General features: G+C 37.9%; 2 protein-coding genes across 4 annotated transcripts in view; one reads left to right on the forward strand and one right to left on the reverse strand.

Moving 5' to 3' along the window:
* Positions 1-22,963, forward strand: part of MTREX (Mtr4 exosome RNA helicase) — a 113,688-nt gene extending 90,725 nt beyond the window's left edge. Inside the window, exons 22-27 of the mRNA XM_027604719.2 lie at positions 3,462-3,625; positions 7,821-7,926; positions 11,181-11,237; positions 12,417-12,579; positions 21,244-21,348; positions 22,700-22,963. Coding sequence (XP_027460520.1) covers positions 3,462-3,625; positions 7,821-7,926; positions 11,181-11,237; positions 12,417-12,579; positions 21,244-21,348; positions 22,700-22,752 — 648 coding nt within the window. The 3' untranslated portion in view covers positions 22,753-22,963. The remainder of the gene's footprint in view (positions 1-3,461; positions 3,626-7,820; positions 7,927-11,180; positions 11,238-12,416; positions 12,580-21,243; positions 21,349-22,699) is intronic.
* The window catches only part of PLPP1 (phospholipid phosphatase 1), a 99,421-nt gene continuing 94,659 nt past the window's right edge, over positions 21,525-26,286 (reverse strand). For all 3 annotated transcript variants that reach the window (XM_027604720.2, XM_027604721.2, XM_027604722.2), the window contains exons 5-6: positions 23,811-23,987; positions 21,525-23,330 (exon numbers count right to left, since the gene is read on the reverse strand). In XM_027604720.2, the coding sequence (XP_027460521.1) occupies positions 23,199-23,330; positions 23,811-23,987 (309 nt within the window). In that variant the 3' untranslated portion in view covers positions 21,525-23,198. The remainder of the gene's footprint in view (positions 23,331-23,810; positions 23,988-26,286) is intronic.

A 26,286-nucleotide genomic window follows, 5' to 3' on the forward strand; every position in this document is an offset into this window, starting at 1 on the left:
ATTTTAAGCTCCTTAGGGTCAGGTATTTCATTTTAGCTTACTTGTATTCTGCCATATCCCAAATGATCTCTTTATAAAGTAGATACCTACTATTTATTGAACATGCTTGGAGTGGAAACTTCTTGGCTTAACAGAGTAGTATGTTTAGTTCACGGTTTTACAGCACTCTTTTAGCTTTCTGTGAACTAACATAAGGGGGCCTTTTGCCACATGGTCAACGAACATATAGTGCACCATGCTCTGGTCCACCAGGAAGGTGCTTCTCAAGATGAGGAAATGGAGACACAAAAAGCTTTAGTAACTGGTACAGAGCTCCTCACTTGGGATCCTGGCCTCTTCATCTCTCAGTGAGACCATTCCATCAGCTCCCTCCCTGCTTCCATTTACTTCCTGTGTTGCCACCAGAGAGTCATCCTGAACAGTTCACAACACAAGAACACAGACTCCTGAGCTTGGTTGAATGGTGACTAGAAAGCACCCACAGAGAAGGCACTGTGAAGCCACAGAGGGTGGCATTATCTGAGCTACTCAGACATAACTGCCAAAGGCCTTGGTGTCTGGCAGAGGGACTAAGTAAACTTTCTATGAAAACTCAGCAGTACATGGAAAAATGCTCGTGCAGGTGCATTAAATGCTAATATCAGTGTGGGCTATGATTACAATTTAGCACAAATAAAAACATACACCAAAAAGACGAGAAGGAAATCCTGAAGTGGTGGTATTTGGGTAATGAGATTATAGTAGTGTTTTTTCCTTCTTTTTTTTCCTCCCTAATTGTCTGTAATTTGCTTAGAGAATATTTTATAATGAGTGAAAACTACAGTTAACAACTTAGGAGGGAAAAAACAAGCCTTTTTATGGCCTCCTAGGGACTGCAGGATAAATTTCACATCCCTTATTTAGCCTTGCTTAAGAAGGCTTCAAGAATCTGATCCCTCAACTGTCACCATTTTTGTCACTCACACCTTTTGACCAGGCTTTCCTCGAATTGAGACTCCAAAGTGTGAGGTAGTATAAGCATGTTCTTGTAGCGTTGTCTGAAAAAGCAAATGAATATAAAAATAACCTCAGTGTTTCATCAGTAGGGAATTAGATGTATGACTTATACATATCCATATCATGGAAATCAACATGAACATTAAAAAAAAAATAAGGTCGGGGCACCTGGGTGGCTCAGTCAGTTAAGCGTCTGCCTTCAGCTCAGGTCATGTTCCCAGGGTTCTGGGATCAAGCCCCGCATCAGGCTCCCTGCTCAGCAGGCAATCTGCTTCTCCCGCCCCCTTTGCCTTCCCCCTACTCATGCTTTCTCTCTCTCTCAAATAAATAAATATCTTTAATTTAAAAAAACCTTTAAAAAAATGAGGTCATTTTACATGTAGTCTTTGCAAAATGTATTACACATGTATTTACAGATGATTTATTAGGGAGGAAAAAAGGAAGCTGATCTCACTTCTGTGGGAGAAAAGCTCCTATTACTATGTATCCATGCTTTTACAGACATGAATATATCTGTTCTTTTAAAATGTGTAGGAAAAGATCTCAAACAGCATCATTTAACAGAAATGTAATGCAAGCCACGTATATGATTTTAAATTCTTTCACTTTTTAAAAGAAATGGGTGAAATTGATTTCAGTATTTTCGTTTAACTCAATATATCCAAAATACATTTTAATAAAAATTATTGAGGGGGCGCCTGGGTGGCTCAGTCACTTAAGCGTCTGCCTTTGGCTCAGGTCATGATCCCAGGGTCCTGGGATCGATCCCCACATTGGGCTCCCTGCTCCGCAGGAAGCCTGCTTCTCCCTCTCCCACTCCCCCTGTTTGTGTTCCCTCTCTCGCTGTGTGTCTCTCTCAAATAAATAAATAAAATATTTTAAAAAAATAAGTAATTAAAAAATAAAAATTATTGAGGAAAAAAATTCTTCACTAGTGGGCTCTCTTCTATTAACCAGTAAGTTTTATATGCCTCTGAGTACTTAGCAGTCTTCTGCTCTGCTCATATGGACATCCTCAATCAAGGAAACTTAGAAAACAACTTTTTTTTTCTAAAAGACCTGATAAATTATGCTAGGTAGCAGAGAGTTGTTTCTTATCCTCATAGCATTATGACAACACATTTGATCATAGCAATATAAATAACCATTAAGAGACTGGGTTCTGAAGGTTAACATAGTGGTTTTGAATCCCATCTTTATTACTCACTAGCTCTGATCTTGACCAGTTTACTTAGTAATCTCTCTCAGATTTTTATCTTGGTAAAATTCACATTTAGTATTAGTTACCTGTCTTACAAAATTGCTGTAAGAATTAAATGCAATAATGTAAAGCACTAGAAGTGGGGTACATAGCTGTCAGTAAATATCCATTACTGACCACAGTCATTGCCTTTATCATTTCTGCTCCTCAATTGAAGCCTAATAAATCATATGCAAAATTCTAGAGTCTTTGAAATTCAACTTCTGAGTCCCTAAAATTTTCTTTTTGTCAGTGTTTTTCTGAACTTCAAGCCTCAATCTTAGGAATTCATTATTTTCTTGGTGTTGTACTATATTCTTGTCCCAGTTGGAAAGTAGATAGTATTTACTGATTAAATGAATTTTAAAACTCATTCATTCTGGAGGATGACCTAAAAATACATTTTCCTTTTAAAGTGTAGAATAAAGACCTGTTCTCTTGGCTAAAACCATTTCTAGCTTTGGGCAGTTTTGTGATACAATTAGAAGGCAAATAGAAGAAATACTTTTCAGGACATCATGGGGGAAATACTGGTAGCCAAGAGATAAGACTCATATACCCTCATCTTTCCTGTTCTCTAAGCTACCCCCTGATTTCCTGAGGTTGAAAAGCTGGAGCTAATGCTGCTTTGGAAGCATGATTGTCAGATCTTGTCTCGGAGAGCCTATCCTAATTTACCACTGACTTTTTCAACCTCCAGCAGATTACCTTATCTAGCTAATGGCTACCCAACTTACTCCTTTTTCTAAACCTGCCTCCTTGCTCCTCATTTAAAGCAGGAACCATGCTGTGTTCCCCAACTTCTTAAATTTTTAACAACTCCTGAATATCCTCCCTGCTTTAATATATTTCCATATATTTAACATTTTTGCTGGTATTTAATTACTACAGATATATCATTCCTCTTGTGTAATATCCTACGTAAGTTATCCTTACAAAATATTTTCTAAGGTGCCTGGGTAGCTCAGTTGGTTGAGCACTTGACTCTTCATTTTGGCTCGAGTCATGGTCTTGGGGTGATGGGATCGACCCCTGTGTTGGGCTCCACACTCAGTGTGGAGTCTGCTTGAGATTCTCTCTCTGCCCCTCCCCCCCGCTTGTGCACACACTTTCTCTCAAACAAATAAAATCTTTAAAAGATATACTTTTTATTTCATTATATGAATAAATCTTGTTTTACTTTGTTTACTTTATTGAACTTTCTTTATATTTTTATATGCCTTAGATTGCAATCGACATTAAATCTGCAAAGCGAGAATTAAAGAAAGCAAGAACTGTCCTACAAATGGATGAGCTCAAATGTCGCAAACGTGTTTTAAGGAGGTTGGGATTTGCTACTTCTTCTGATGTCATAGAAATGAAAGGACGAGTGGCTTGTGAGATAAGCAGGTAAAACTGGTTGTTCTAGAAAACTGATTTTAAAATGAGATACTGTTTTTAAGGGCTATAAATCTTTTGGAAAAAAAAAGAGCTGTCTTAAAAAGTTTGTGGGGCGCCTGGGTGGCTCATTTGGTTAAGTGTCTGCCTTTGGCTCAGGTTATGATCTCTGATTCCTTGGATCGAGCCTTGCATCAGGCTCCCTGCTCAGCGAGGAGCCTGCTTCTCTCTCTCCCTCTGTCTGCCGCTCCCCCTGCTTGTGCTCGCTCTCTCTCTCAAATAAATAAAATCTTAAAAAATAAAAAAATTAAAAGTTTGTAAAATACTTCCATAGTAAATGTAGTTTTTTGATGATGAAATTAGAAAAAGAGCGTTAAAAAAAATCTCTTCCATCCCACTATTTAGTACAAATGCTATTAGCATTCTGATACATTTCCTTTTTTTATTTTAATGCATTGCATATTTTTACATATTCATGATCTTAGTTTATACAGTTTTGTATACTTAATTCTTTTTTACAATTTTGAACATCTTCCCACCTTAAACTTAGTCTAATAACCATTATCCTATTGTATAAGAGATATTATTAAAGTTTTGGGCTAAGAAACAGGGAATTACAGCATAGCATATCATAGGCCACGGCATAAAACTGGATAAAGATATTGTCTATTTTGGTGATCTTCTCACGTATTACAAATGACCCTAAAACTAAATGACTTGAAACCATAGCAGTCATTTCATTCTTTCTGGTGGTTTCTGTGGGTCAGAAATTCAGGAAGGGCCTATTGAATGGTTCTGGCTCAAGATTCCATGTGATTTCCATTAGCCTGAAGATATTCTTGTTTTGTCCATAGTTGTTAACCATTATACTCATTGAGTTCATAAAAGATGTTTTGCAACAGTTTCTTGTGTTTTCACCATGGCGCTAATGGTTGGGGCTGGAGAATTATAGGCTTTTGTATGGTTACATTTGTTTCTGGGGAAGATGTATTCATAATATTCTTATTGATTGTTTAGTTCAGATGTTAAGAACTCATGTTTGCAGGGGCCAGGAGGAGATTGTGTGGTAAACTAGAACAATTCTTGGTCACCAAAAGGGGGCAGCAACTACTCAGCCCCAATTATTACAGAATGATGTGATGACAGATTTTTCAACTTAAGAAAAGCCAAAAATCCAGAATTTTAGGTGAAATCCCTTGGTTTTTAATTTTTCACAAATGAGAATTATTTTTTTAGTCACTGTGTGAACCAAATACATCATTTGTTCAAGTTAGATTTGGCATGTCGGCTTCTAGTTTTCTTTAAACCTGCTTTCCTACTTTGTAATTAAAAAATTATAGGCACCATAAGGTTAATAATTTACCCAGGTCTAAAGCTCAGCCATAGCACTGGTTTACTAATTCATAAGCCAGAATTAATGTTATTGGAATTATTTCTTTGTAATATTATATAGTATTTAACAATTAACATAGAAAATTTCTTTTAGGTATCTGCAGCTGGATTTAGTCCTGGGAGAATAGTATTGATTTTATTCTAAAATGAGACTATTTAGAGAGAGAGAGAGAACAGTATCACCTATGAAAGTACGTTACCTTTCCCCCAGTATTTGCTTCTCCCTCTGGTCTCTTTCTTGCTGAATAACACCCAGCCACTAACGACAGAAACTTGGGAGTCATCCTAGATTCCTCTCCCTTCTCTCTCTTCCCATCTTCCTGAGTGTTTCCTCTGTCTCTACCCACTAATGTGCCTTCCTTATTTCTTGCTTAGAGTACTGCAGAAGCCCTTATTTTTGTTGCCTCTATCTTGAGTCTTTATAATCCATCCATTATACTGCTTTCCCAGTGTTCTTTCCAAAGCACAGAGCCTATCATTTCATTCTTTTGGCGAAAGTCTCTCAGTTATTCCCTATTGCTTTTAGAATAAATGCCATAATTTAGTGTGCTGTTGCCCTTTCCTCTCTAGCCACATCCCACACATATTTCTTTATCTTAGCATGACCTTTCCCTCACTCCTACCCCAAATCCCAATTCCTACATATTTTTTCCTCCATCTTATGAAACTTGCTGTGAATTTCTCCAATCTTATTTTAATAAAACTCCTCAACTTTTTTTGCATAATTGCCTGTATAACCTGTTAGATCACTCTCCTGTGATTACTGTGTTTCTTGTCTGCCACCCACCTTAGTGGCATGTATGTAGTAATACATAGTGCTTGTATTATTGTCCTCTTTGTTTGACTTAATTCTCATTTGACTGTCAGGAGCCCAAATTTAGTTTTTTTACTTTATTTTTGATTAGTTAGAACTATTTATAAAGATTGATAGTTCATGACTTTATTCTTTTTTAGAAGTCAAAAAATAGGTTTGCTTGTTTTTTTAATTGAGGTAACGCCCTCAAAATTACCAAATGGGTCTATTAAACCCTTTTATAGATGTAAGATACGTTGTGGAACCTTGATTACAGAATTGTAGAAACACTATCTTTGTAGTCTTTTATAGCTTCCATTGAGCGCAGTTGAGCATTCACATTTTTTTGTTTTCCACCCATGATGGCAAAGAGAAAACAGGAAATACATTTTCCAATTACTACACAAATCAGAACATAAATGATGGTGAAATTAGTCATATAGCAAAATCTTAGACTACAGGTAAATTTTCGAACTGAAGAATCAATGAGTGAATAATATATCTCTAAGGACAAAAGAAAATTTTAAGATTATTATTTATTTTAGTTTCCTTTCTGTTTAGCAAGCAGGAGTTATGTAATGTTTTGTGCTAAGAACTTGGACCGTTCCATTTTACTAAAAGGACTTGTGACAGTAGTCTTTTATCTTTTATGATTTGTTTGCTAAATTGTCCTTGATAGTTTTTAAGTGGTCAAATACTAAAGACAGTTGTAAATACAAGGAAATAGTTAAGAGAGAGAGAGAAAAAAAAATCTGTTGGATTGATCATTCTAATCTTTATAATATAAACCTGAATATGAAAATGTTGTACAGTTAAAGAGCAAAGAGGATGGCCTTTCCTCTTCAACAAAATTACAACTTGTGAAAGTTTTAAAAAATAATATATTTTGGTGATTCAAAAGAGGAACCAAAAATAATAAGCTAGAGTCTTTTTTTTTTAAGATTTTATTTACTTATTTGACAGAGAGAGACAAAGGGAGAGAGGGAACACAAGCAGGGGGAGTGGGGGAGGGAGAAGCAGGTGTCCCGCAGAGCAGGGAGCCCGATGCAGGGCTCAGTCCCAGGACTCTGGGATCATGACCTGAGCCGAAGGCAGACTTAACAACTGAGCCACCCAGCTAGAGTCTTTAAAAGAGATGATTTAAAATCTGCAGTCAATAGTATACTTTGATAATGCTAAGTGCAGGAGAAAAACAGAAGTAATGATAAGCTAGTACCTATTGGAGATGTATTTGAAATTTGGAATTGTGTTTACTACATGGATATTGTCCAGATTCACAGATGACAGTTGATGAGCAGCAGTTAGTTGCATTTAAAGGCCATTGGCCATCTTGGTTATATACGTTTTCAACACTGGGAATGCAATGTGTGTCTCCTATGGTTATGTTGTAATTATTAAGATTTCTAATGAAGTTGTTTTTCATTATCCCTTTGTGTTATAAATTGTTAAACAACTTAAAAACAATTAAATGGATCCTTGGACCCAGAGGAAAAATGGTGATGACTATCTTTCCTGATATACTGAGAGTTAAGAAAGAGTTCTTTATTTCAGTAAATGTTTGCATTTTGGTGTTTCCTAGAATGGGATTTTTACATGAAATAACCATCTTACGTTTATTATTGATATATTGGAAAATATAAAGACCTGCCATTTTCTTTTCTTTCTTTCTTTCTTTTTTTTTTTTTAAGATTTTATTTATTTATTTGAGAGGGAACACAAGCAGGGGAAGTGGGAGAGGGAGAAGCAAGCTTCCCGCGAAGCAGAGAGCCTGGTGCCACGCTCAGTCCCAGGACACTGGGATCATGACCTGGGCCGAAGGCAGACGCTTGACTGACTGAGCCACTCAGGCGCCCCAGACCCGCCATTTTCTTAAATAAATCTTTGTCATTCCTCATTGATCACTCCTTATGGTCAAATAATGGATTTTATTTAAAAAACTTTCTACATTTTAAGCATTATGTATACATTTTTTATTTTTATATACAACATTTGAAAATTATTCTTTTTTTTGTGGTGATCTAGTGCCGATGAGCTCCTTCTAACTGAGATGATGTTTAATGGCCTTTTCAATGACCTGTCTGCAGAACAGGCAACGGCACTGCTAAGCTGCTTTGTGTTTCAAGAGAATGTGAGTTAATAGATTTAACATACCTTAATGATTAATTCACACATCCTGTAACTTAATTTTAATATTATTATGGATATTTTAAATTATAAAAATGTTCCATATTTACATATTATGGGTAATGTTAATTAGAAATCAGCACTAACACAAATATAGTAAGAGAGTATTAAATAATTAAATACGTATTATCAGAAAGGAGAGTGAAATAAGATCTTATTTTTGGATAGTCATTAATCATATTCCAAGCCTTAAATTTGTTCTGTAACCCAGTGCATTATTTGAAGATCTGTTCTGGTCAGATAGTCCTAGAAAGAAAAGGATGAATGAATGAAAATAAAATTAGGCAAAAGAGTGAAAATAAAAGGGGATAGTGAGGTTAAATTAATATCTCTCCTCCCAATAATGGATAACAACTGTGAAACAACTGATTTTCTGAGTGGCTGAAGTCTTAGTTGTCATAGGTAAGGTTTGAGGTAGTGGCTATAGGATTCACATTTTTGGTTTTGCAGTAATTTTTTCATTGAGTGGTTTGTTCACTTTCAGCAACTCTTAAAAATCAAAAAAAGAAGTGCTGGATGGCCCACCACAAAAACTCTATAATCTGTCTTTTACTTTTTTCCAAAAACCAGTATGATTTGTTTTAAAAAGTAAAATGCATGTTTTACATTTCAAACTTTATTCATTGTGGATGAAGTGGACAAAATAAGAATAAGACAAAGACATTTGCCCTCTAAAAATAATACTGATTTCTAAATTTTTAGAAGACCTTTTACCATGTACACTTAGTTTATTTTTTTTAAGATTTTATTTATTCATTTGCGAGAGAGACAGAACAAGCAGGGGGAGAGGCAGAGGGAGAGGGAGAAGCAGACTCCCTGCTGAGCAAGGAGCCCGATGCAGGACTCAATCCCAGGACCCTGGGATCATGACCTGAGCCAAAGGCAGACGCTTAACCATCTGAGCCACCCAGGCACCCACCATCTACACTTAGTTTAACGTTCAAGTGAATTGTGTGTAAGACACTGTTTTTGCAGTTCTGCCATTGATGGACTTATTAACTATTTCCTTCTTTATGAAGCAGGTCAGATACTTTACTTGTTGGAATAAGTAGGTCTATTCTCTCAGCTCCCTGGTTACTGATTAGAATTAGAGCTAGAGTGGCAGTGATAACAAAGAGGACAATAATCATAAAACAATTTATACTCCTGAGAATGCCTGCTCTGCACCTGTGAAGTAATTTGCAGATGAGGAATTCATTACTTTACAAAATACTCTGTTTGGCTGTTGTTTTTCTTAGGTTCAGAATGTTATTACAGTAATTTCTGGGGTAGTTATTAAGAATATTTGTCCAGTTCTGTTTGAAAAGACCTAAGTTTGAAGATGATTTGGGGATTGGTGCTCTTCTGCCTGTGTCAGACTTTGTCTTATAGCTAATTTCTTGCATTTGTTTTGTTTTGTTTTGTTGTTTTTAATGTGGCACTATAAAAATCCTCTGTTTTCTGAGAGCCTAAGTATGTTACCTCTTTAAAGGAGTTGGGCTTTACCAAACCATTATTCTGAAATTTGTGGGCAAGATGTCACTATGTGGTTAATTAAGATTTGTTCAGTGAAACCACACTGTGTTATATGTAGTGTCATCAATTCTTGTGGTGGTGCCTTTCAACAGCAAGATGGAAAATTACACTACAAGTCACATGGAATTTTGTTGATACTTTTAGAAGAATGTTTTCTAGCCAGATGGAAAGGTTAAACATAGTAAGGTACTTGTTATAAATATGAAAAAGTCTGCTTAATATACTAACTTCTTTTTAGAAATGTGTTCTTTCTAAAACTGTGTCCCTGCATTTTTTATGTCATTAAGAGTAATTTAAAGATGAAATACAGTCTTTAGAATATAAGTATCAAGTAACTACCAATATTTATTAAAAATCTGTGTGCACTGCCCAGATCTAGGCACTAGAGATAACAGAAGTTTTTGCTTTCCTGATATTTATATGCTAGTAGATGAAGGTAAACAATAAAGAAGTAAAGTACACACAGATTATGTCAAATGGTGATGAAGGTTTGGAGGAAAGTGAAGCAGAGGAGGCAGAAAACACTGGCATAGGGTTACTATTTTAAATAAGGTGATGAGTAAAGGCCTCACCAAGAGAGTGAAATTTGAATTGAGACTTAAAAGGAGAGATGAAGGAACAAATTGTACATACACCTGGTGGGAGAGCATTGGTGAAATCACACTTAGGTTACTTTTGTCAGGACCAGTGTCTTCTACTTATATTGACCAGAGAGGAAGTGGTCAGTAACTGTTGACCATGAATGGACACAATATCAAAGATGTTAAGTAGTCTTGAGTTCACAAACTGAGATGTTGAGTTCATTGTGGCCATTTTGTTTTTTCATCATCATGGTTTTTCTTTTTTTCTTTTTTCTTTTAATTTGGACAGGAATAATACAGAACCTAGGTCATTATTTTATTACATAATAGACATATAACATGCACAGCAAAACCAGTCCTGTATAAATACTGATGCTTAAAATAAAGGCATAACGGTTGCACCTAACCTATAATAGCTTTTTAAGAAAATTTACCTATAATTTAAATCCTGTCTCACATATACATACATACCATTTTTGTAATAATTTTGTTTTTGTGAAAGACTACCTTTGTTAGACTTTGTTCACAAATAACTGTTTTTATTCTAATTACGATAGAATAGGGTTTTGAGGATCTGACCTTTTCTTTCTCTTTGACAACGTAGAAAACCAACACACAGAATCCAAGCCACTTGCCCAAGTTCATTTGCCCAGGTAGTAATACCTGGGTAAAATAAAAATTGAGGACACTACTTTTAATGTTCTTTATCCCAGATTTTTGATTTCCACAGAATGAGAGTTGCCTAGGAGCCCAAACTATGTCAAAATCAAACTGTGATAAAACAGTTTATAATCATTTTGATGTAAGTAAACTACTATGGGTGTTTATAATATTTGCTCTCCCTCCATTCCATTTGTGGTCACAGAAAGTAGCTGGTAAATTGTAAATTTAGGAGTGTAATAGTTTCCTCTGAGAAATAATAATAATATAATTTAGGATGAAAGGAGTGGTAATTTTGCTCATATCAACCAATGTCATTAGAAACTCTAAATGCTAATAACTAAGATCTTATAATTTGGTATTGATGGATATCATGAAGGCTTTGTTTTGTTACAGCAGAAAGCATTTTAAACTTGGGTTTTTACATCCTTTTCTTTCATAGTCTAGTGAGATGCCCAAATTAACAGAGCAGTTAGCAGGACCACTTCGTCAAATGCAGGTAGGAGTATTTTGAACTGCATGTTTTATGAATAGTATATGTAAAATGAACATTTTTGACAGTCTAATCCTAGTATTTATCATTCCACAGAGACCACTTCCTTCAAGATTAAATATGTTATTTGGTGTTAGTCTTGTCATTTAATGCTATGTTGATAACATCATTTGGGATTTTTACTTGAATAATTAAACATTCTCCCCACCAGTGTAATAAATTGTATTGAGTTACTGTGCCTGTAGATTTAACACTACATAATGTAGCTAGGCAATATCAACAACTCAGTGCCTGCATTGTTTTCCTTGGTATTAAGAATGGCAACTTGATGGACTAGGATTAGTTAGCTTAATTTTTTATATGTTTTTCCATTGTAGTTTACAACAAAGTTTTAAAATATGTTTTATCCTAAGAAATTAATTATCCCTGGGCCCTTAAAGCCCCAGTAGCTTATAGTAATGAATTTGTGTGTTTTATGATTTTCTTATGATGAACTGATTTTATCTACCTTTTAACAGACAGACAGGGAAAGATGAACTATATTATACTGCAAGAGAGAAGTGAATCATAAAAAGAGCCTCTTAAGTGGCAAATTTAATATCCCTTATTACTAAGAAATTTAAATTTCTAGAACCAGGGAAGTTTATGTAGGACTAGGTGGTTTTGACCTTTTATATTACCAAGGAGAAAAGAATGAATCTGAATATCTCACTGTGGGGGAAAAAAAATTAAGGTTTATATTTTTTAAAGCATTATTGGGGAAAAGCATTAGTTTGCCATAGGATTTGTGTTTTTCTAAATCTGTTTTGTTATTGATATCTTTGGGTTTTTTGGGGGGGTTGCTATTAATGAAATACTTAAAGATTAGTTAAATGCTACTCTTGAATGACTTTAATGAAGAGTTTCTATTTTTTATTAAAAAAAGGTTTAATTGGGTAAAAATCACGCTCTTGATACATTTTTCTTAATTCAGTGTAATGGGGAAATGTTACAGTTGGATCACTTAGCAGTGGAAAACGCACTGTAGCTACTTAGAAGCACAGAGAATCCAAACTGTGGGCATAAGAACCTAGAAAAAAAGGACCTTGTGGAATTCTGGCTCTGGAAACCTAAGAAACCTAAAGAAAAAAAGTACATGGAAGATCATAAGTAAGAAATTTTAAGTAAATCTTTTTGTCTTCAAAGGAATGTGCTAAAAGAATTGCAAAAGTTTCAGCAGAAGCCAAACTGGAAATTGATGAGGAAACTTACCTAAGCTCATTCAAACCTCACTTAATGGATGTAGTATATACCTGGGCAACTGGAGCTACATTTGCCCATATCTGCAAAATGACAGATGTCTTTGAAGGTATGTTTAAATTCTGTATACATACATTCCTTTCTGATATATAAGAAATATACTCAGGATGGCATTGTTTTAACTAAATAAGAATAATATGTTATTTTTAATTTTTGTTAACAAAATGGAATGGTAGGGCACCTGGGTGGCTCAGATAAGGTTAAGCGTCTGCCTTCGGCTCAGTTCACGATCCCAGGGTCCTGGGATCGAGTCCCACTTTGGGCTCCTGCTCAGCGGGGAGCCTTCTTCTCCCTCTGCCTATTTCTCTCTCTCCTTGCCTCTTATGAATATATAAATATAATCTTAAAAAAAAAATAAAATGGAATGGTAATGCCATCAGAGATAAACAGATGATCCTAGTAAGTCAGGTTCGTGTGAGGTTTTTGTTTTTTTTTCAATCTCTTGGCAGTAATCTAAAGGCTTGTTATATTAATTCCACTAAAAGACAGCAGAGCTGAAAATGCTCTCCATCATTGCATTTCTAATAACAGACTTGGCCTCAGTAAGATGGTACTTCAGCATGAATCAGATTAATGAGCAGTCTTTTTTTTCTTTTTTAAAGATTTTATTTATTTATTTATTTGACAGAGACACAGCCAGAGAGGGAACACAAGCAGGGGGAGAGGGAGAGGGAGAAGCAGGCTTCCCGCTGAGCAGGGGGCCCGATACGGGGCTTGATCCCAGGACTGGGACCATGACCTGAGCTGAAGGCAGACGCTTAATGACTGAGCCACCCAGGAGCCCCATGAGCAGTCTTTTAAAATGTCTTTAAAAGACTGAAGAATAATTGTTACTCAACTGAACAGAAATTTTAAGTGAAAAAGTAAAGGCAGAGGGAATATAAAAGAAATAATAATTACACGAAGCAAAAACACAGTATCTAAGGGAGACCATTTTAGAAAAGTTTTACCCATTTCAAAAAGATTGGCTTATATAGGTATTTATAAGGGTGAATGGTATTTACCAAATTAGATATTTATATTGAACTTTTTAAAAATGAAAGTAAACGAGCTTGGACTTCATAGAGATTATTATAAGAATATTTAAAATGCTATTGTTTGTGGCTCTGTTTTAAGAAAAATTGTATTTTTACACATCTGATATTATATGCTTTTTAACTGATACTATTAAAGACTGAGAGTTTACTGAGTTTATGAACATGGATTTTTATGACGTATAGGTCAAACATCTGCAACAGAATATTGAAATTTTCAACTAGGAGCCTTTAGTATATTGAACTTCATGGGTTTTAAGGTTTAAAATGTTAAAGTTTATAGTATATTTTTTTTTATCATGGTGTCCTGGTATATAGTGTTATGAAATTTATTTCTAAGCCTCCATTAAATGATCATTTAGTAATAGGGTTCCAAAATCTTGCTCTGAGTACTGCATTCTCTTACTGGGACCATCATTATTTATTAAGTGATGGCTGTGTGCCAGGCATTGTGCTAAGCACTTTATAGAATTTAGATCTCATCACCAAAATGGCAAGTCAGGATAGATACTGTTTCTACTTGGCACAAGGAAGTTGAGTTTTTTTAAGTAATTTGCCCAAGGTCATAGAGGTGTGGTATATGATGGCACTATGATTTGAACCCTGGCCTCTGTGATTACAAGTCACATGGTAATTAATAACTTCATCTAAGTACCATAATGCCTTATCCTTGAATTTTGGATAACCTAGAGACTTCTTAAATCATGACCATCTCTGACCTAAATCGTACCATCTCCATCCACTGACAGTTCATGCTTGTAGGCATGGTAAGGAGATCTGTAATAGTTCACGGTGGGGAGCAATAACTGAGGATAGGAGAAGAGGGACCTCGCTTGTGAGCACTGCTTCACACTCAGGAACCTAGGTACGTGTAGGACCACTTGTGTGGTATGAAGGTGCAAAGGCAGTCATACAGTGCCACCACTCTTCAGTCTGGCATCTTTTTGGAACTTAAGGATGAAACTTACGTTCTCTGCCTGTTCTGTGCCTGATTGTTGAGAAAAAATAATCAGACCGGCGAGAGGCCAAGTGACACTCGGAGAAGTAGGAGAAGTTGGATTTATTTTACGCCAGCAGCCCCAGATGAGCTCACGCTCAAAGTTCTGGGCCCCAGGGAAACGGGGCTTTTATAGGGCCCTGCAAGCAGTCAGGTTCCAAGGGCTGTCCTGACTGCTGGTCGGTGGGTTTGAACTGGGGGAGTGGGGCTGCTTTAGGTGGGGACAGTAGTGCCGGGAGCTGGTGGCGGGAAGCCTGTTTACAGAAGCAGAAACGGCTGGTTATCTCTTGCTCCCAGTAGGGCTTCTGGTTTTCTCTAGCTTATTGTTCGTAACTTCCCATCTTCTGGGGTCTCCTGGCCTGGGCCTGCTCTGGGTAATTTTCCTCTTCATAATGACTGTTCTATGCCTAAATAATGCTAAGACTTGTTAGTAGCTCATATTTATGGAGTGTCTGCTTCTCTGAGAAGTCAGAGACATGACATAATAGTGGTTGATAGCGAAGAGTAGTTGGTTTCGTTTGTTTGAAAAAAAATAAAGGGGCAACAGGCCTGCACATCTAGGGCGCTGTATAAAAACTGTCCTTGTGGACTGTTTCTTCGGTTCTTTGTACTTAAATGGAAGAGTTATGACAGTATAGGAAGACAGATTTGAAACTGCTAAAATTGGTGAGAGTGTGCAGTTTTCTAGAACATACTGGCATTCCTGAAATCTGTTTTGCCCCGTGTCAGTTCCTTGGGGCTGTTTCTACATCACAGTTTGCATGAGGAATCAAAAGTTTGAAAATCTGACAATTTCCGTTTGTAACTAGAATTTGGGTCTAACATCAGCGTAATCTTCATGTTTTTGTGGTCTGGGTGCCATTGTATCAGCTATACTTTTCCTTTCTAAAATTGAGATGGACTATATATTAACTCTTAGAAATAAAGCATAATGGGCGCCTGAGTGGCTCAGTTGGTTGAGCGACTGCCTTCAGCTCAAGTCATGATCCTGGAGTCCTGGAATCGAGTCCCGCATCGGGCTCCCTGTTCAGCGGGGAGTCTGCTTCTTCCTCTGACCCTCCCCCCTCTCATGTTCTCTCTCTCTGTCTCATTCTCTCTTTCAAATAAATAAATAAATAAATCTTTTTTAAAAAAAGCATAATTAAACAGCAAAAACAAAAAAAAAACCCTGAGAACCTTGATTTACTTAGGAGAGTATTTCCTTTTTCCAGCGTACTGTGTGCCCCCCTTTTTACCCTGCTGCTATTTAGTTCTTCCATTTCAGAATAGCCGTTCTCTCTTCATCTTGTTATTGTACATGCTTTATATAATTGGAAAAATACTGTAATTAAAACTCTAGCCCATAGTACATTGTGTCTTTTATGGGCAGAAAATGATTGCATGGGAACTTTAAAATGCCCTTCACTCAAGCCATATTTGTTTCCAGTTAGTTTCTTAATTTTCTTTTTATATGAAAATGAGTGATCATTTCATATCATGAGCCTCAGAAATAGTAGTTTTAAGTATTTTTCAAACATCAATTGGCACAGGTTAACATTGTAATGATGAATACCGTGTGTCTGAGAGGATGCCTAATGCAAGAGAAGAGCTTATACTGTGATTCAGTTGAGGAATTTTGAAGACTTCATACAAATAATTATTTCTTCTGTTATCATCCTGGAAAAAATGATAAGAATGTGGTTGTTTCTTATTTCTATCAAACTAAATTGGAAGAGCAATTTAAAACAGTATTTGTAGAGGCTCAAGCCTAGGGTTTCAGTCTACTAATGCATGTGGTAGATCCATTGTAAGCTTTCAGAGGCCGTTAAATTTTATTTCTGTCTAAACAACAACAGCATTGTAGTTTTCACTACACATGAAGGACTTGCTTTTCTACTTACTTACTTGGTCATAGGAGTTCTCCTAATGATGACCTGTGCTCTCACTCGAAACTGTTCACCAGGTAGTGCATTCCCACACTCTGCCTCCACTCACACTCTTCTCAGTTACCTTTTAGCTGGCATAGTTTTACCCTTCCCCAGGTCAGGGGACATCAGTGTCATTAGGGATTTTCCAGTGGATTTGTTCTTAGAAATACTTTTGCTAATAATAATAGAGTAACAGTTTATTAACATGTATCATTTCTGTTTCCCTTTAGGTAAAATTTTAGTACTAAATTAACTTAGAAATTAGTACTTGAACTTACACATTTGATGAATAATGACTGAGACCCTAGTGGGAGTTAGGTACTGGGTGCATCATGAGCAGCAGTTTCTGCCCTCCAGAAAGGGGTTAGCCTGAGCTGGGATCTAGTGGTAAATATTTGCGGGAAAATATATTTGTGATCCTGACCTCAGGTCAAACTCATTAAAACCACCTAGATAGGAATATTAAATCAGATTCAGGACATGAACTATGGGGGACCACTTTGTGGAATGCCAGAAAGCTGGAGGTAGAAACACTGTTTAGAGAAAGGTGTTGCTTTCCATCCTCAATGAGAATAATACTGTTCTGTTGAAGAACCAGATTAATCTGATGATTGCGTGTGTCCATCAGTAGATGAATAAATTGTGGTATATCAGCATAATGTAGTATTCAGCTATAAAAAGGAATGAAATCCTGATTAATGCTAAAATTTGGATGAAATTTTAACACATTAAGGTTCTAAGTAAAAAAAGGCAGACACAGAGGCAACCTGTTGTATTATTCCACTTATATGAAATGTCTGGAATAGGCAAATCCATAGAGACAAAGTAGATTAATGGTTGTCCCATGGGCCAGGGGCTAGAGTAGGAAGTGAAATTGAATTCTGACTAATCACTGCCTTTTTTTTTTTTAATTGTGACAAAATATACGTAACATAAAATTCACCATTTTAAATGTCCAATTCAGTGTCACTGATCTTTTTCACCTCAGGTTTACATCACCATTCTGGAAGAACTCACACTGAGATACAATTCACAGAGCATAAAATCTGTCCTTCTAATTGTACTCTTCAGTGTATTCAGAGTTGTACAACCATAATCACAATCTAATTTTAGAATATTTTTATCAACCACAGAGAAGTCCCTCCTGACTTGCTAATACAGTCCCTCACATAGTAAATGGCACAGCTGAAATGTAATCCCCGGTCTGTCCACTTGCAGAGACAACGGACATGGAGTGTCAAGCATCTACAGCAGCTCTGCCCCCAGCTTTGTAGGTGATCACTCGTGCATCACAGGAAAGGGGGAAACCATTAGGCCTCCTGTCTTCTTTATCTAGAAACTCATGTGCCTAGATCCTTTACCTTATTCTTTCTTCTTCAGAGGATGGACCCTCTGCCATTGCTCTGAATCTCAGGGCCTTGCTCTACTCTTTTCTGCACCCTCCTCAATCTTGCCATTTTAGGATACAAATAGGCATATAGTTTTCATCCACACCTTTTTCAGCTACAAATATAACCAAGTGGTTAAGACCAAGAGCACAAATCCTGGGCATAAATCCTACTCAGTTGAATGACCCTGGGCAAGTTACTTAACTGTGCCTCAGTTTCTTTGGCTATAAAATGAGTGTAATAGCTCCTTCCTCATAGTGTGAGGATAACATGATGCATAGAGAGCCTTTAGCACAGTTAGCCTGGCACACACCATTCAATATATGGGGAGCTGCTGCTGTCAGTTTTTGGTGACAGGTATTTTGTTGTCGTCACCCTCAATCCCTCATTCCTTTTACAGCCAGACTCAGAAGTAGTTGAGTATAGACCATCTTCAGTTCCTTATCCCCCATTTCCATCTTGATCCACAGTAATGTGTTATCTTATTTTGCCGAAATTACTACGAGAATCACTTCTCAGCCTTTTGGCTAAGATCAAGTGAAATTACTACTACAAGACACCAATGACTTTGCCAAATTCAGAAAACAGACCCCTTTATTTGGATTCTACTTGCCAGTTTTTATTGCTTACTACTTCTAGAAACTCATTAATAGAAATTCTTTGGCACTACCTGGCAATGAAGATTTTTACAGAAGTGAAGAGCTTTAGAGTAAGGCCTAAAACACTTACAAAATATTGGGGGATCTAGGTGGCTCAGTGGGTTAAGCGGCTGACTCTTGATTTCGGCTCAGGTCATGATCTCAGGGTCCTGGGATCGAGCCTTACGTTGGGCTCCTTGCTCAGTAGGAAGTCTTCTTGAGCATTCTGTCTTTCTGTCTCCCTTTGCCCCTCCCCCCACTTGCACATGCGTGCTCTCAAACCTTTTTAAAAACTTATAAAATGTTTACAATTTTTAAGTGTATAAACTAAATTTAATAAATTGAAATTTGTAAAGTAATACACATTTTTTAAAAAGATTTTATTTATTTATTTGACAGGAACAGCAAGAGAGGGAACACAAGCAGGGGTAGTGGGAGAGGGAGAAGCAGGCTTCCCGCTGAGCAGGGAGCCTGATGCAGGGCTCTATCCCAGGACCCTGGGATCCTGAGTTGAAGGCACACTCTTAACGACTGAGCCACTCAGGTGCCCCAGTTATACACATTTATTATAGAAAATTTAGAAAATAGAGATATATCATTTCTGTGAGGCACTATGATATTGTTAAATGCTTAGGCTCTAGAATCTTCGGTCTGGATTCAAATCCTGACTCCATCATTTACTCCTGGCTCTGACCTTAGTCAAGTTATATATGCAACTTCCATTTCTCCTTTTCCCTCTCTGTAAAATGAGGATGACAATACTTGTCAAATTGTAAATGTCAAATGAGAAGTTTTACATGAAATATGTATTACAGATCTACCACAAAATAAGTGCTCAGAAAATGTTGGACATCTCCCTTTTTTCTTGAAACACATTCAGCCTAATTTCTCCTTTCTTTGATGCCTAAATGTCACTAGGAGCATCAGTAACCTTACTCTCCAGTAATACAAGAAAGTCCTCAGGGTTATTGTAAGATGTGTATATATGTGATTGGTTGGATTTTACAGAATTTGTGTCTCTGTTTTGCCATTTTGCTGTTGACTTGTATGAAGTCCTTTGCTGGGTGCTAAATAACTTTGACAGAGTTGTGTAGTAGAAATAGGCTGTATGTGAGGGCTGGAGTTTTCTCCCAGAACTCCATGAACCTTTTAATGAGAGGAGGACCAAAAAAAAAAAAAAAACACACCGACCTATGGACTTTGAATATTTTGGCTAAAGGGCTATATCATGACATTTTATATTCCTTCAGAGTTTTGCCAATGTCAAAGAATTTGTACATTTCTTATCTCAAGTGACACAAAATCAGAGCTACGTAGAGAATTGCCCTCTGTTTAAATAGTATAGAACCCAATCTAAAGTAGGTGAACATCCTACATATAGGAGATGAAAGGGTATTATCCGCATTTGTCTTTTAAGGTAACCTTGTATGCTGGTCATCTTCATTACCAGTGTCATCGCACACACCTCCCAGAATGTGAAGTAGCATCGTTGTATTTTCATTGTTTTGGCCCATTGGTGGGTTCAGCAACCAGGAATGTTGTCCTTAAGGGTGCAGGCCCTTATGCAGTATTATCTTTGGCTCTTGGAATTGTCCCACAGAGAGGGAAGGCTCTCTACATGTGTATGGGCACTTGCTGCTGGATTATGCAGACTCTGTTGGGCAAATGGCTTTTATTTTTGCCTTCATTTAAGCTAAAAGTACATTCTCCTTCCTGAGTTAACTTTCCCCAGTTTGCCCCCAACCACTGGGCACAGTGGAAAAGAACATGGAGGGCATTAAGAGAAAACTGCACAGTGAGTGTATTACAAAACTTGATAAATGCTGATGGATTAGTTCCCACTAAGGAGTTAATAATGGTAAGGACTTAGAGGCGTTCATACCTTGCATATCAGACAGAACTGCTATTTCTAATGTATTTCACACATTAAAGTCCCAAGAGTTTTAAACTTAAGCAGATAGCTCTTTGAGAAAGGATCCCAGGCCCCTCCCTTGCTCAAATGTGGTAGAAGTCAAATGTTTATAGCTTTAGCTTTGATAAAAACAAACAAACAAAAAACAACAACAAAAAAAACACCCCACTGATCTCAGGGAGTCACATCCAGTGGGAAGAGACTTACCGCCTCCTTTGTGCTCCCTTGAGGACACACTGTATGAAAAAAGCACTGATTAAAAAGTCTATTTCAGGTCAAGAAGAATGAATGATGGCACCTTTAAAATGACAAATCTGATCCTGTTACTTGTCCCCTGCTTAAAAACCTCCCGGTTGCATTCTCTCCACAGGATGGTATCCAGATACCTCATTAGGCCACCCTCAGGGTCCTTGAGTAGCTGCACTTTGTCACACTTCTCTGCATTGCCCCAGTGGTCTTCCTTTGTTGCTGTCTGACAGAGACCTCCTCATTCTTACAGACCCAGGTTATATGTTATCTTTGTGGCCTAAATCCAAAGTTGCCCTCCCCCCTGCTCGCAGGGCATTTTGTGAACCTATAAGAGCAAATGTCAACACATTATAATAAATCAGGACTCTCTACCATTAGTGAAGGGTGGGAAATGAAACTTTTTGTCTTTGTATCCCTCCGAGTGTCTGCCAGGCAGCCAGTCAAGTCTTCAACCTCATTTACTGCATGCGAAGTCCCTCAAAGTACTATTAGTCAGTCATCCCATGTTCTCCTACCTTGCCTCTAACAAAAGTTCTACTGTTCTGGTTATTTCCATTTTACAAGTGATTTGTTTCCTTTTCTTTACAGGCAGCATAATTCGTTGTATGAGGCGCCTGGAAGAACTGCTTCGACAGATGTGTCAAGCAGCAAAAGCCATTGGAAACACTGAGCTGGAAAACAAATTTGCAGAAGGTCAGTATCCAGTCAAAGCTTTTTCTAATAATTAAGGCAGATCTTTTGAGACTTGAATTCTTGGCCACAACGTAGGAAGACATTTTCAGATGCTCTTCACTGGAATGCCACGGAGGGCCATCCAGTAGTATTTATACAAAATTTTAGAGTGTCTCTGTGGGGAAAAAGTTTTGAGATTTTTAGATGTAATCATTTATAAATATTTATTGTATATTATGTGCAGGCATGGTTTTAAGCACCAGGAGTTACAGCAGTGAACAAAAAACCCCACAAATCCCTGCCTTCATGGAGCTTACATTCTAGTGTGGGGAGACATGCAATAAACAAGCCAACAATTAAAGTATTTCAGGTGGTGATAAGTCTACAGGAAAAGAAAGAGACAACAGGAATTGAGAGATGAGATGGCCTAGGGCCCCCACTCGGAAGGTGGTATCGAGGCCCTTCCATGTGTGCTTGGTAGATGTAAGCAACAGTCAGAGACCAGTGAGTAGAATAGTAGGAGGGAGAAAAGAGATGATCATGTTACCCCCCAGCTCCCAGCTTTTTCCTGAAATGATTGGAGATTTTGACCCCAGGAGTGCTGTGCTCTGGCAGTTCCTGCTGTTGCATTGTAGGGAAGTCTGTAGATGAGCGAGGTGGAAGTAGGAAGACCAGAAAAGGATGGCCAGTCCAAGGTGGTAGTAATGGAGGCGGGCAGGGGGCCGGAGCGAGTATATGACATGCTTACAGTTTGTTCCGTCTAAATATTTGCCAAGAAAAAGGGCTGTGAGTTAACACATCAAAGAATAGCGGCCACCTTGTCGCTGTTAGTTGCTCATGTAGTCACAGCCCCTAATGATTTCTGCTAAACAGTGTCCTTAGAAGAGGTGTGCAGAAACTGGGTACTGTTTCCATATAGTTGATGGGGCAGACCTATTTAATCAACCAGAGTTTAAGTTTAGTTATGTAAACTTATTAAATAATGAAATTTATGTTTGTCCTCCCTTAGTCCAGGAAGAATCTCACGTGGTAAGTGAAAATAAAGTGTCTCCTGAAGTAGGCTGAAACTTCATGCTTTTGGGTCAGCTAACTACTTTTGACGGTTTAGTCCTTCCCTCACTGGGTCATTGTGCATAGTCAGAGACCCTGTCACGGCCCTGCACACACACAGGGCCACGGGGTACTTCTGAGTCCAGAGTCATAACAGCAGGAGTCTGGTTTCTAAGTTCTCCTCCTCTCCTCTCAGAGGGGCCTGTGAACTCCTCTTTTAGACCAGCAAGGTTTTGTATGATCGAGATCATACATTCCCCCCGCAGGGGAATTACAATCTTTGTGGTCTTGGAAGTTTAAACCATCTTTTCTTTTCTCTTAGGAATCACCAAAATCAAGAGGGATATTGTGTTTGCCGCCAGCCTCTACTTATAAAGAGTCAGCTAAACGAATGTGGGGTTTTAAATTTTACACCACCTGATTACAGCTGACTACAAATGCTTACAGGAGTGTGGATTTGGTTCTCCCATCTCAAGGCAGTTGTACTCAAAACAAACATTTTAATATGTATCATACTTCAATCAGGCATCAATCTAAGAAAGCATATTATTACATACACATTTGTACATAAGCATTACATTTTTTTAATAAAAAATGTACAGGTGGGCATTGTTTTAGTGAAAGGCTTGAAATTTTTTTTAATGAACTTAGCGCTATTAGAGAACCATGGTGCTAAATGTAACTATATACACACAGGTGAAGTGGGCATCCAAGAGGTATAGCAGCAGCAGTCCCTTAAAGGTTTGTACACCATGAAGAAAACACATCCTCTTCGAGTTGCAATCCTTTTCCTTTAGAAAGCGGGCCAGCTTTATCTACCTTCAAGGTTGGTGACTGTTCCTAAAGTGATTCCCTGCCGTCGGTGTCTCGTGCAGAGTTGTATGGGAGTCCTCCGCTTTCCTTTCTTTAAAAGGAGAGTTTCTCTCCTTGAAGAAATCGGATACGTACACTGCCTACAGAAAACAAGTTATACTTAAATTACATCATTAAATACTTTTGTCCCATTCTAAGTTTAAAAACCATATACATAGTTCTAACAAGCAGTTGGCAAAAATAAATATCAACCCTACAACAGAAAGGGTACAAAAAATAAGTGACTAACAGGAAGTTTTGTTAAAAGAGATTCTTTTAAATTGAGAGTTGCTTACTTAGGTAGCTCTTGAGTAAACAGCTTTACTCTTAGCACTCAGGTTATTCTGCAATTCATGCCAAAAACAGAATGAAACAAAACACTATAGCCCAGAGCCTCTTACAGAAGTACATACAGTAAGATTTTTATAACTTTTGGAAAAAGCAACATAGTTGATGACCCAGTAAAAATTATTGAGCCACCTTATCTGCCTTTGGATAGTTTTCTCCCTGGGACAGGTTTTCTACTTACTCGTCCTAGGGTTTATCAGTAAAAGATGTAGGCTGCCACCCTGTATACTTACAACTAATACTGCAGCCAGGGCTCCTTGAATGAGTCCAGTCAGTACATCGCTCCAATGGTGTTTGTAGTCAGAAACTCGGGAGAGGCCCACGTAAATGGACACAGCAACAAGACCAAATTGCAGTGTGGGGCGTAAGAGTCTTGCCCAGTCTCCCTTCATCCTGGCTTGAAGGTAAAGCTAATAGAGAAGACAGGAATAAAGAGACGAGTTTAACACCCCAACTGGAAACTTTATATATTTTAAGTATCACCACACCCCTAAAGGTGTGTGTTTTACATGATCAAGTCATTATATATTAATCATTACTATTAATAACCATTAAATAACCAGAATATAAATTAACATCTAGAATAGGCTGCAGGCAAGCATTCTTATGCTCATCAACACCTGAAACTTCATCCTTTTAAATAAGCCAAACAAAAAGTGATTGCCCCAGAAAATACTGTATCTGTCTAGCTAGACTGATTTCCAAACTGTAAATATGGCAAGGGGTTCCCCCTTGTTTAGGACTTTCTCAGAATTTCAAGGGCAGTCCATCCTCTGGCAGAGTCTGTGCTAGAATTCTGATTCCCAGCCAAGTTACCCTGAGTTCCCAGTCTTGGGATAAACTGCTAGCATTCTGAGCACGGGGGTGTCCCTACCCTGGACCAAGCTACTATGTTTTCTGCCTGGTCTGTCTAGAGACGGAGTTTAATTGATTCAGTTTACTTGAGAGTTCTCACCTCAGGTTATTTTAAAGGGCAGTGGAAGACTAAATCTGTATTTTAAGTAAATCTAATACTCTGCCTAAATAATACAGGTTCTACTTGAGTCCTGACCCAACAATGAATTAGTCTTTGAGTAGCACGTGTGCCGTTTAAGTTCCATGACTTTTCCCTACACTCCTCAGACTTGAGAAGATCCCCTTTTCTGTGTCAGCCTGCCCCTGACTTGGGTGCATCCCTAAAGACTGTGATGTAGAAGGGTTTTGATAGTTTTCCTGTCACTTCCTTTCAGCAACAATTTTTGCCTTATTTCTGTCTAATAAGAATATGCTTTTAAAATCTGTTTTAAAAGTTCTGTTTGATAATTTATGACTCATACATGTAATTAAATGCATTCCTCAGAAAACAATGTATGTGGCTGTGCCCACAGACACTGCCTACTTGAAACAGATCCATTCCCAGTTCCTTGCGCACTGCTGTGAGCAAGCATTCAGTTCTCAGCAAAAACTCAGAGACTGTCTAATTTTATCGAGTATTTTACAGTAGAAACATCTAATTGTAAAAGAGCATACCAGTTCAATTGAATTGCAGTCATTAGCTGGTTAAAGTACTCCTGGCTTTCTTTAGACCCCCTCCTTTCCTTTTTTCTTTGTTGTTGAAGCTACAAAAATGTAAACAGTAAGAGGCTTGCCTCAAGATTCTGGAGTTGGGAAGATAGTTGGTTCTGGTTGAAGCAAAGTTTGCATCTGGCAACTGAAGCCAGTTAGGTAACACACCCATGCCAGTAATAGTCCCCTCGCTAGTTTTACCTTCATTGGAAATGTTCTACTCATTTTAAGGAGAATAATACCTTGCCTGGGGCTGAAGCCAAGTTTTGGATGTTACTCCCCAAAAGTTCAGCTGTCCCTCTTTTGATTATATAACTGCCTTTTCATATAACTGTTAAAGGCATGGGTTCTTCAGACTATAAAAATATATACCTATGAATTATAAATACTTACATGAATGCACCTTAGGAAGAACTGCACCTACCTCTGTTAAGGACATAGCAAGAAAAAAACAATACCAACTCTAAAATGGATTTACGCTTAGTCCTAGTTTGTGCTTCCAACCCAAAGAAAACTCAGGACTTTGAAGGTCCTTCCTCACTTCGGCTTCTAAAATCCTAACAGTAAAAGACCCTCACTTTAGTTCTAGGTAGCTTGCCCCTAATTAACATTCACTTACGGATTAGTACTCAAGCTTCTATGTACTTTAGGTGAAACCTTCACCCCTCTAAGTAGCTAGTTTCTCCTTACACATCTACCAAAGTATCGATGTTACCCCCTTCTCTGGTGACTCAGAGATTATTTCACCCAGACCGGGGGTACTAGGAAGCCCCCCATTGTGGTTCTACACCTAACCTTACCCTCCCCTCCAGGCTCTGGCTCTGATGACTAACGGCCGTAGCGTGTATGCAGGCTGCCGTCACAGAACAGTTCCGCTGCTCGGGGTGAGGCTGGCTAAGTGATACGCTTCCTTTTCGCCTGCTCTGTTTCCTCAGTGTAGCTCTGGGAAGGCCGGGCATCACCTAGCTACAGCCCTGTTCACGGCTGCGAGGACGCCTCCATTTCAGTAGACCCCACGGAGCTAAACATACTGAGTTTCTTGGCCCTTGGATCACTTGAGTTCCACAGCTGATACGCCCGGTATCCAGACGGGGACAACTGTCTTCCCATGCTGCCAGCCAGAAGTCTTTCCTACATCAGCGACTTCAACAAAGCAGACAGTGT

This window comes from Zalophus californianus, chromosome 5 (genome assembly GCF_009762305.2).
Source record: "Zalophus californianus isolate mZalCal1 chromosome 5, mZalCal1.pri.v2, whole genome shotgun sequence".
Classification (NCBI taxonomy): domain Eukaryota; kingdom Metazoa; phylum Chordata; class Mammalia; order Carnivora; family Otariidae; genus Zalophus; species Zalophus californianus.